Here is an 11,445-nt window from a genome sequence, read left to right as displayed (position 1 = left end):
CTGTTGTTCTTGAGACGGATGTATTGTGTGACCAAATAACTCTAGGTAGTTCATCTATCCATCTTCCTTTGCGTAGGCCCATCAGTGTCTTTGATATTGCTGAAAAGACTATTCTGTTTGCTCTTTCAACTGCTCCATTGGACTCTGGGTGGTATACAGAGGCGAAGGCTAATTTCATCCCTATGCTTTTGCAGAATTCTTTGAAGTTCTCTGAATCGAATTGTTTTCCATTGTCTACTGTCAAGATCCTTGGTACGCCGAACCTGCAAACGATGTTCTGCCAGAAGAATTTTCTGATAGTTTCTGAGGTTATCTTCGCCAGCGGCTTTGCCTCTATCCATCTTGTGAAATATTCCACTGCCACTACTGCGAATCTGTTTCCTCCTTGGGATGGAGGTAATGGGCCGACCAGGTCCATCCCCCATCTTTGCAGCGGCCATATCGGAGGTATAAGCTAGGTCTCCGCCGATGGTTTTGACTGTCCTGGAGAGAAAGTTTGGCATGCTTTGCATGTTTTGACTGTCTGCTCTGCGTCTTGTATGTGTGTTGGCCAATAAAAGCCTTGCCTTATTGCCTTTGCTGATAAAGCTCTAGATCCAATGTGCGAGCCGCAGATTCCTGAGTGTATTTCTTAAAGCAGTTCTATGCCTTCGCTCTGCGATATGCATTTGAGGAGAGGCTGGACTACTCCTTTCTTGTACAGTACGCCATTTACAATTGTGTAATTTCTTGCCCTGGCCTGTATTCTTGCTGCTTTTGCTTCATCTTCTTCGGTTATTCTGCCTTCTAGGAATTCTGTTATCACCTTTCTCCAATCTTCATTTTGCAGGTGTAGTATGGGTTTTGGTGCCTTTGATGTCTCCGCAGTTGCCGGAGCATTCAAGATCTGGTAAAAAGTGTTTGGAGGCAGTGGCAGGTTATTTGCCGCAGCCTTTGCTAATTCATCTACCTCTGTGTTTTCTGATCTTGGGATGTGCTTTAGGGTGAAACCCTCGAATCTCCGCTCCATGTTTCTAACAACGGATAGGTATTTGATGAGTTCTGGCTCTCTTGCTGTGTATTCTTTCTCTACTTGGCCAGTGACCACTTGAGAATCTGTTTTGACTGTCAATGTTTTTGCCCCTAGGGCTTTTGCTTTGCTCAGCGCTAATATCAGGCCTTCATATTCTGCTATGTTGTTTGTTGATTTGAATTCTAGCCTTACTGCGTATTTTAGTCTGAAGCCGGAAGGTCCTGTTAGGACAGCGGAGGCTCTTGCTCCAGCTTGGCCCCAGGCTCCATCCGTGAATGCTATCCAGCCTTGAGCTGTAGGTTGCGTCTTGGGCTCTATCGGAGGTGTCCAATCTGCTACAAAATCAGCTAATGCTTGTGATTTGATTGCTGTTCTGGGGACATGTGAGATTCCAAACTATGATAGTTCTGTTGCCCATTTGCCTATTCTGCCGGAGGCTTCTTTGTTTCTGAGCAAGTCTTGTAGTGGCAGAGATGTTGGTACTGAGATTTTGTGGGCTTGAAAGTAATGCTTTAGTTTTCTTGATGCCATCAGCACTGCGTAGGTGACTTTTTCTACCTCTGTATAGTTTAGCTTGGCTCCGGACAGTGCTTCTAAGATGAAATAAACTGGTTTTTGAATTTTGCCTGATTCTTTTTCCATCTCGTGGACTAAAACTGCACTGACTGCATGGTCGGAGGCCACCACATACAACAATAGGTGGCTGTCCGATTCTGGGACGGAGACCATCAGTGACTTTGCCAGATACTCTTTCAAGTCATGAAATGCCTTCGACTGCCTGGGCCCCCATTCGAAGTTGTCTCTGCCCCTCAGGGCTTGGAAGAAGGGTAGGCTGTGTTCTGCTGATTTTGAGATGAATCTGTTGAGCGCTGCTATTCTTCCCGTTAGCTTTTGTACTTCCTTCTTGTTTTTGGGCTCTGCCATTGCTATTATTGCTCTGGTTTTGTCCGGGTTTGCTTTGATGCCTTCGCTGCTTATGATATAACCGAGCATTTTCCCTTTTGTAACTCCGAATATACATTTCTCTAGGTTGATTTGATACATTCTGGTTCGTATAGGTTTTCTGGGAGTTTTTGCTGCTGTTTTGTTATCTGTTCTGACCTTGCTCCTCTAGCCTCTTGCGTAGGTCATTGTCTCTGCAGTACTTCTCAAACTCGTCATACAACTGCTGGATGGAGGTTGGTTTCTCTCTTGCTAAGTGTGCTGCGAACGGCCCAATTCAGAGGCCTTTGATCGCTGCTTCAATGGTGATCTCGTCTGGGACATCTGGTGCCTTCGCCTTTACTTGCACGAATTTCCAGAAGTAGTCATGTAGTGTTTCTCCCTGCATTTGCTTGCATTGAAATAGATCTATGGAAGTTAGCGACTGTGCTGTTAGCCCTTTGAAGTTTGCCAATATCTTGTCCCGAAGGTTCTCCCAAGAATAGACTGTGCTTGGTTTGAGCATAGAATACCAAGCCAGTGCGTCGCCTTCGGCTGCAATGACAAATGACTTTGCCAAGACGGCATCGTCTCCGCCGGCGGAGGCTATTGCTGCCTCGTAACTCATAATGAACTGATGGGGGTCAGTCTTTCTGTTGAACTTGGGTAGTGTGATTGGCTTGTACGATGTTGGCCATGGCGATTGTTGTATGCCTTCAAATAGTGGGGACTTGGGATCGATAGGCCTCTGCATTACCTGAGATGGCATTGTCGGCTGGCTGATCACTGGCGTAGAACCCTGAAGCATGGCTGCAGTTAGTGTTGCTGCGGAGGCTGGGATTGCGGAGGTTGTTGCTGGTAGTGCATGCTGCATACTTAGCATCTCAGCATGTAGGACTGCCAACTGCTGCCTTATTTCTGCTGCTTGTGCTGACGCTTGGATAGCTTGCATATTAGCTACGAATGCTGCTGCCATTCTGTCCCTCTCTTGTTGCGCTCTTTGCAACTATGCTTGCAGCTGTTGCAGTTCTTGCTCGGGTGCTGTGGCTAAGTTTGGTTGGGCCTCCGGATCTTGAATCTCTTGGTCTTGGGGTTCTGGTGGTTGACCCTAGGCGTCTGCTCTGGTGTCATCCTCCGTTGGTGAGGTTGCGTAGGCGCTATGAATGTTGCGCCTAGGCCTTCCTCGCTGACCTGTGGCTGCTGCGGCTCTAGAAGTGGTCTTTCTTTTCCCTGCCATCATTGGTTTGACTCAGTCGGTAGAGCACAAGGCTCTTAACCTTGTGGTCGTGGGTTCGAGCCCCACAGTGGGCGCCAATGTTGAAACTAGAGGTTTCAACCTGCGTGGCGAGGACTGAGGCCTCCGCCCGTCGGACAGCCGGCCTCGGGTGGAGGCTTGGGGTACGAGGGACAGGGGGAATAGTGGAGAGTAAGGGAATGGCACGAGAAGTTAAGGTTTCATTAATTCACTCCCCAACGAACCTCCGTGGTTACAAGTGTCCCCTATTTATGAGACTCAACTACCACAAAACAGAATTTATTACAATGCCCCTCAACTACTACAGTACATTCCTGGAATATTCTGCCGCTAGCCTTTTATTCGCGGGGCAGTCCTGCCACACCATTTCTAAGCAATGGGCCTCCATGAGCGGTCGGCCCACTGTAGCTGGTCTTCGGCCCAAAGGCTTGGCTCCTCGGTGCCGGCCTTCATCCCCCACGGTGCGCCGCTCCCCTGGCGGGCCTCCGCCGGACGGTCGGAGACGTTCTCCGTGGGTATCCGCCTGGCCACGCGGGGGCCGTGGTTCTCGCCGCTGGCCTTCGTGTTCAGGGGTGCGCTGTTGCCTTGGAGAGTCCCCGCTGGTCCGGGCGGAGACATGCCTTCGACCGCCCGGCCACCGACCTCGGAGCCTCCGCCATCAATGGCGCGCCGTCGCCTTGGCGGGTCCCCGATGGTCCGGGTGGAGGCATCACCAGCTGGTTTCACCCAGCCGCTGGCCTTTGAGCCTCGGGTCCCCACCGGTCCGGGCAGAGGCATCACCAGCTGGTTTCGCCCGGCCGCTGGCCTCCGAGCTTCCGCCCTCAGTGGCGCGCCATTGCCTTGGAGGGTCCCCACCGGTCCAGGCGGAGACATCATCTGTAGGTCTTCGCCCGACCGCGTGGGAGCCATGCTGGCGCGCTTGCGCCCTCCGTGAGCGCCCGTGCTTGAGTACCTGCGCACACTTGGGCAAAATCGTTTGTTTGGTTAGTTTAGAGATAAGGCTGCCTCCGCCCGTAATACCAGAGACGCCCGCCTGAGCGGTCGGCGGGGTGCGTGCCTGGCCTCAGCGGAGTCCGTGATGACCCCTCAAGCATGGTCGAGAAATCTCCTAGTCAGCACCCAATCTCCGTCCGCTCGAAGACGCCTTGGTGACACACCGCTGTCAGGGGCCTCTGCCACCCGCCAGACGCCATGCTACAACAGCTTTTAACTAACATTCTCCATGAGTTTTGGTACATAGATGTTTTGCAGAGGCAACACGTGAAAACACACTAAAATGCGCAATAGAGAAGGCGTATTCAAGCAAAACACAAAGCAAAGCCCAAGATAGCCCATCCAACTCCATTTCTGGGCAGAACACCAGCGTGGCAGGGGTCCAGGTCCACCCAAGGGCCCACCTGGCGAAGGCGGTGTGGGGAGGCGCCAACCAGGGTGCGGGCGCACCCTGGGTGTGGCCGCACCCCCCTTGCTGCCTCTCGGGCCCACTCTTTAGGAGGCGGTGCAATTAATGCCCCTAAGGATGGTTGCATGGGTGCTTACCAAAAATACCTCACCAAACTGTCATACTCAAGGCTATACAAGAAGACCCCCTCCTCGCATTTCAAATCATCATACACTTGGAGAAGAAGAGTAAGAGCACCTACATTTCCATTAGCTTCTAGCTAGACTAGAGTAGGGAGTGAGTGAGGAAAGAGTGATGAATAGCGGAGTAGCGGTTCCCTCTACTTCTTGTACTCGGCAAGCCTTGTACATCAGGTGGATGGAGTGCCGGACTTGTTGGCTTCCTCCTCTACACTTGTACCTCTACAATCGTCTTGCTACTTGGAGTAAGACGTTCGTGTTCATCTTTTGATTATGGGTTCTTAAGAAAGTTATCTTTGTTCTTACAAGCTTGCGGGTTCTTCGTTCATCCCTAGGGTGAATACTCTAGTAGAGGACTCATGATAAAGATGGAAGTTCCTAGCCAACGCTAGAGTAGTGATTGATAGCATAGACATGGTGTCTAAGCTAGAAGTCACCTTCAGTTGTCTCGTATCCTCCGGTCGAGGGGTAGGCGGCAGGTGGTGACAGCGATGTCCGTCCTTCATAATCCCTATGTTCGGAAATGGCGTAGAGTTGTAGGCCGGCTACGCTTAGCAGACCAAGCGTTCACCAGTGCCCAAAGCAAGTCCGTAGTAGCAAAGTTACCTTTTCTTAAGATCTCTAATCTTTGGAAGAACCTCACTACCCAAGTTATCCTTCCTCTTGTTCTCCTAGGTAAACTAGCCAAGAGACTACTTACACCTCCGTTCCATGTGGAAATACGATATCCTAAATACCACCGGGTGAAGTGCTACAATGGGACTTTCGTGCACTTGCGGACTTTTCTGCTTACGCTAAGAAACACCAACAAGCATTTCTGGCGCCGTTGCCAGGGAACGGTTGTCATTTTAGCCTTCGCACCTAGTTTGCCTGCGTATCATTTGTTTTTACCTTTCTTTTCTTTTTACTCTTTTCTAATGGAGCAACCTACCATTCTAAACCTTTCTGCTCCCAAGGGCGAGTTCATTGAACCACCACAATCATCGAAGCCAATCATAGCTTCAAGTTACGAACTCTGCCCTGGCTTCATAGCCATGGATCGGGAACAGACCTTCTTGGGTTAGATTATGAAAACCCCTACCACCACCTAAGGGAGTTTGAGCAGCTCTGTGCTTGCCTGACTATCTCAGGCATGTCACAAGAAACACTTCGGTGGAAGTTGTTTCCCTTCTCACTTGATGAAAGGGTGAAACAATGGTACCCCCATAACATAGGGAAGGTAGCTGGCGATTGGGAAGAACTAAGGAACATATTCTGTCTTGTGTTCTTTCCTATATCCTGAATTGCTGCCCTACAACAAGAGATCCTCAGCTTCCAACAAAAAGAGAAGGAAACCATAGGTGCAGCCTGGGATAGATTCACAATTTTAATAAGATCTGGCCCAGACTTGTCTATTCCTAACCATGTGCTTTTACAACATTTCTAGTTAGGGCTTAGCAAGGAATTTGCCCTACAGCTCGATATAGCTGCCGGAGGTTCGTTTACCCATAAAACCACGATAGAAGGAGAAGCCCTCCTAGACCGCATTCTAGAGAACACTCCCCCGCTAGAACCCCTCCGTGTAGAACCCAAGCTAAAACATGAGAAAGTATCTTCGACTGAGGCTGAACCTTTAGAACCCATAAAGAGACCCTCACCCAAACCAAAAGATCCAGAGGAAGGTTTCCAACCTTCGGACCTTCCATATTTTGAGGATGACTTTTTCGAAGAATTTCTTAGAAAATCTGTCAAGGAGCTGATAGCTATCATGAGTTCCGAATGGGTAGAAGAAGTGGAGCTTTCATCTGAAGAAATTTAGATACGCACCCCTTCCTCCACCATCCGATGGTCAATCGGTAGAACCTTGGTGGATGTCCTCTACAATCCTATAGTCGGAGCTAACCTCATGTTCACGTCTTTTGCTCACACCTATTTTAGCGATGACACCATCACTCCGATAATCAAAACCTACAGAATTACACCACATATTAGACTAGAAGGACTAGGGATTGTTCATAACATTTCACTTTATCGTAATGACAATGAAGTCCCCCTAGACTTCCATGTCTTCGACATCTAGGATTTTGATATCTTAATAGGGCATCCCCTAGAAAAACTCTTCCTCGATCTACCAAAAATAGGGGATTTGGACGTAAAGTTAGGGAGAGACACTTTTTCCATTCCCATCACTCGAGCCAAAAACTCGGTGGCAGAATCTCTCCCCCATTCTGACCTACCCAAGGAAGTATGTCGGTTGTACCTTTTGATTCTCCTGAGTCATCCTTAGAAAAGGATGCGAAACTCTTCGTAGAAGAAGAGGACGATTTAGGAGAAGCCATTGATCTTCCCCAAGAGGAAGTACCGGCATGACCTCCGGATGAGCTAAAACCCCTACCTGCTGGCCTACATTATGCTTTCCTGAATGGCGACAAAGAAACTCCTATAATCATTAGCGATACGCTTTCTGATGAGAAGATGCCCAAACTCATCGCCATCTTAGAAAAACATAGGTTAATCTTCGGGTATTCCTTGAAAGATCTCAAGGGGATTAGCCCGACTCTATGTATCCATCGCATTTCGATAGACCCTTTGAGTACACCAACTCAAGAGCCTCAGCGTAGGCTCAACAATGCGATACGGGAAGTCATGAAGCAGGAAGTCCTCAAACTTCTTCACGCCAGGATAATTTATCCCGTACCACATAGCAACTGGGTTAGTCCCGTCCAAGTGGTTTTGAATAAAGGAGGAATGATGATCATTGAAAATAATAAAAATGAGTTAATCCCACAGCGAACCGTCATGGGGTGGAGAATGTGTATTGATTACCGGAAACTCAACGCGGCAATAAAGAAAGACCACTTCCCACTGCCTTTCATTGATGAAATGTTAGAGCAGTTGGCGAAGCATTCTTTCTTCTGTTTTCTCAATGGGTATTCGGGGTATCATCAGATTCCCATCCACCTAGATGATCAGAGCAACACGACTTTTACATGCCCGTATGGAACATACGCTTATCATAGAATGTCGTTCAGGTTATGTAATGTGCCCACTTTATTTCAATGGTGCATGATGTCTATTTTCTCAGACATGATAGAAGAAGAGGTTTTCATGGATGACTTTTTAGTCTATGGCAAAACCTTTGATCACTGTCTAGATAATCTAAACAAAGTCTTGTAGATATGCCAAGAGAAGGACCTAGTACTTAACTGGGAAAAGTGCCACTTCATGGTCCGTGAGGGCATTGTTCTCGGGCACCTTGTGTCTAAGAGGGGGATTGAGGTAGATAAGGCTAAGATCAAAGTTATCGAGCAACTACTACCCCCCGTGAATGTAAAGGGAATACATAGCTTTCTAGGTCATGCAGGGTTCTATAGGCGATTTATCAAAGATTTCTCACAAATCGCTAGACCCCTCATGAACCTGTTAGCTAAGGATGCACCTTTTGAGTTCACCGATGAGTGCTTAACTGCTTTCCACACTCTTAAGAAAGCACTCATCTCAACGCCTATCATCCAACCACCTGATTGGTCGCTGCTGTTCAAGATCATGTGTGATGCTAGTGACTACGCTGTTGGTGCGGTCCTTGGCCAAACCAAAGATAAGAAGCATCATGCAATCACAAAAACTAGCAAAACGCTGACAGGAGCATAGCTTAATTAAACTACCACAGAAAAAGTGCTCTTAGAAGTCGTTTTTGCTATCGATAAGTTTAGGTCTTACTTAGTGGGTGCAAAAGTTATCGTTTTTACTGATCATGCTACACTTAAATTTTTGCTCACTAAGAAAGACGCTAAACCTAGATTAATAAGATGGGTTCTCTTACTTCAAGAATTTGACCTTGAGATAAAAGATAAAAAGGGAGTAGAGAACACTGTTGCCGATCATCTATCGCGTTTGCAAGTCACTAACATGCAGGAACTGCCAATAAATGACTTCCTATGCAAAGACATGCTACTAAAGGTGACAGACACAAACCCATGGTACGCAAACATCGTGAGCTTCATGGTTTTAGGATATGTACCGCCGGTCAAAAATAAAAGAAAGCTACAAGCAGAAAGCAGGCGTCACCTTTGGGATGACCCATACCTATATAGGGTATGCTCTGACGGCCTGTTGAGGAGGTGTGTACCAATGGCAGAAGGTTTGCAAATCATTGAAAAATGCCATGCAACACCGTACGGAGGCCACTACGGAGTATTCCGCACACAAGCTAAAATCTGACAGTGTGGATTCTTCTGGCCAACGATGTACGAAGACACCAAGGAATTCATCCGAAGGTGTCGGAAATGCTAGTTGCAAGGTGGGATCACTGCTCGTAATGCAATGCCCCTCCACTACAACCTGCAAGTGGAGATCTTCGATGTCTGGGGCATTGACTTCATGGGGCCATTCCAAAAGTCCCATGACAGCGAGTACATCCTTATCGCCGTTGACTACGTGTTAAAATGGGTGGAAGCATTACCATGCAGAGTTGCTGACGCCAGGCACACTAGGAAGATGTTCCATGAAGTGATCTTCCCTTGCTTTGGAACACCACGAATGGTGATAAGCGATGGGGGATCTCACTTCATCGACAAAACCTTCAGAGCCTTCCTGAGGGAGCTTGGGGCCAAGCACAATATTGCCACCCCATACCACCCTCAAACAAGTGGCCAAGTAGAAACTTCAAATAAACAGATCAAAAAAATCCTGCAGAAAACGGCCAATGCAATGGGAAAAGGATGGAAAGATAAGCTACCTTATGCACTTTGGGCATACATGACAACTTATAAAACTCCCATTGGCAAGTCGTCGTTCCATCTTATTTATGGAAAGAGTTCCATCTACCAGTTGAGCTTGAACATCGAGCTCACTGGGCTATAAAAAGCTAAAACATGGATGTGAAGTTAGCTGGCAAAAATAGACAAAAACAAATTGCCGAGCTAGAAGAATGGCGAGAGAAGGCGTACCATAGTGCCAAGCTCTACAAAGAAAGAACTAAGAGATGGCACGATCACTGAAATCCAACAAAAAAGAGTTCAAGGAGGGAGACAAGGTTCTACTATTCAACTCCCGAGTCAAACTCTTCGGTGAAGGAAAACTAAGAAGCAAATGGCAACGACTGTATACCGTCATCAACACTTCACCACATGGCGCGATCACCATCCAAGACGATGACGGTAACATTTTCAAAGTTAACGGTCAACGTTTAAAAGTTTTCCTAGAGCCTTCTTATAACACTTAGAAATAGATAGCATAGATTTAATTGCTTTTGATAAATTCATTCAAAACTTATGAAAATTTAAAAATAATAACAAAAAATATTTATTCTAGCATATTCTTTCATTTATTAAAAATATAAAAATGTTGTTTAACTTCCTAAGCAAGACATCATGGCTAAATGACTTTTTTACCCTCACTAGACAAACCATGATCCTTGCTTGTTCTTGCTTGATTTTTTCTGATCATATGAGTATCCATTCATTATTACACAATCATGTGAATTTTGGCAAAATGAATTTTCTTTTGATTCACCATGATCATGTGCATCCCACAATATCACTCGCTGATCTTGCTGAATCAAATCCAAGCACCAGCATCCCTCGAATCCACATACATGCATGAGCATCTAGATGAAACCTCAGGCTAGGGGAGGAGCTAGGGGTGCGGGCGCACCCATGGTGCGGCCGCACCACCCGTGGCTCCGCTGGCCCCCAATCTTCATCCACATCTCTTTGATCCTCTGTGAATCATGGCCATGGCATTTCTCTATTTGTTTCCTTCACGATAGAGGCCTGAGCTCCTATTTAAACCACCCCAAGCCTCTCCCTCTCTTCACACCAAGCTTCAAAGCTTTCTTCTCTCCCTCCACAAAGCTCTCTCAAGCCTAAGCTTAGCATGGCTAGCCACACCCTCACTTTGTACATGGCCTCTAGCTCAACCTAGGACCTTGAAGGAGTGCTAGTGTCCATCGACTTAGTGCCATCAGCCTCAAGCGAAAGGCACCTGAAGTTAGACGATCAAAGAAACGCTCTTTTGTAACACCTTCGGGCAATACGGTCTCTCGCGCTAGCTCGTCCATGCATACCGCTAGGCCTAGTCTCTCCACTAGTGGTAGGACTACGCAAACCCGATGGAGGGTATGGGAAGGCGCTCATGCGCAAGCCTGCTAAAGAACCGGTATGCAAGCCTACCCCGTCAAGAAAAGAGACGACAGAATCCTCGGATGCACCTCTTAGGTTCAAAAGGATGGTGAAGCCTCCTATTAGAGGGCAACCCATTTGATTCTTCAGCGATAGTGATAGTGAGCAGCCATCAAAAGGACCTATGCTCACCTCACTTAGTGCTAGCAACAAAAGCCTACGCGCAAGCATTAGAAAGGCCAACGATCGTCTCATCAAGAGTCTAGTGAAGATCAAAGACCTCAGTGATGAGATCAATGAGCTTCGTTGTGGCTTTGGAGAAACGGTTGCTAGGGGTGGCAAAGGCGGTGGGAGTAGAGCATGCTCTAAATCAGCCTTTCTAGGCCACTCCCGCCAAAATAATTAGGCACATCTTTATCTTTCAAGATTTTCATTCCAATCGTGTTTGAACTTCATCATGTAATGCGCCTATCATTTGATAATTGAATAAAGATTTTATTATTAGAAATATTTGTTGCACTTGTTTTCTTGTTCTTTTTGTTTAAATAAAACAGGAAAGAAAAAAAGTGTGGGGG

General features: G+C 47.1%; 1 protein-coding gene and 1 non-coding gene across 2 annotated transcripts; both read left to right on the top strand.

Annotated features, from left to right (window-relative positions):
- Positions 1-3,165: 3,165 nt before the first annotated feature.
- TRNAK-CUU (transfer RNA lysine (anticodon CUU)) lies at positions 3,166-3,244 on the top strand. Its single transcript has one exon. It is a non-coding gene; the product is annotated as a tRNA-Lys (tRNA).
- Positions 3,245-9,071: 5,827 nt separating this feature from the next.
- Positions 9,072-9,611, top strand: LOC136464284 (uncharacterized). Its single transcript, XM_066463253.1, has one exon. It carries the CDS (start codon positions 9,072-9,074, stop codon positions 9,609-9,611), a length of 540 nt encoding a protein of 179 aa, XP_066319350.1.
- Positions 9,612-11,445: the final 1,834 nt, after the last annotated feature.

Source organism: Miscanthus floridulus, chromosome 1 (assembly GCF_019320115.1).
Source record: "Miscanthus floridulus cultivar M001 chromosome 1, ASM1932011v1, whole genome shotgun sequence".
Lineage (NCBI taxonomy): Eukaryota > Viridiplantae > Streptophyta > Magnoliopsida > Poales > Poaceae > Miscanthus > Miscanthus floridulus.
Note: the sequence above shows the minus strand (reverse complement) of the source record. Positions and strands in the feature narration are given on the sequence as shown.

What these genes read in the sequence shown, in the direction of transcription:
- LOC136464284 (XM_066463253.1), top strand. Translation starts at nt 9,072, where the DNA reads ATGCCCCTCCACTACAACCTGCAAGTGGAGATCTTCGATGTCTGGGGC.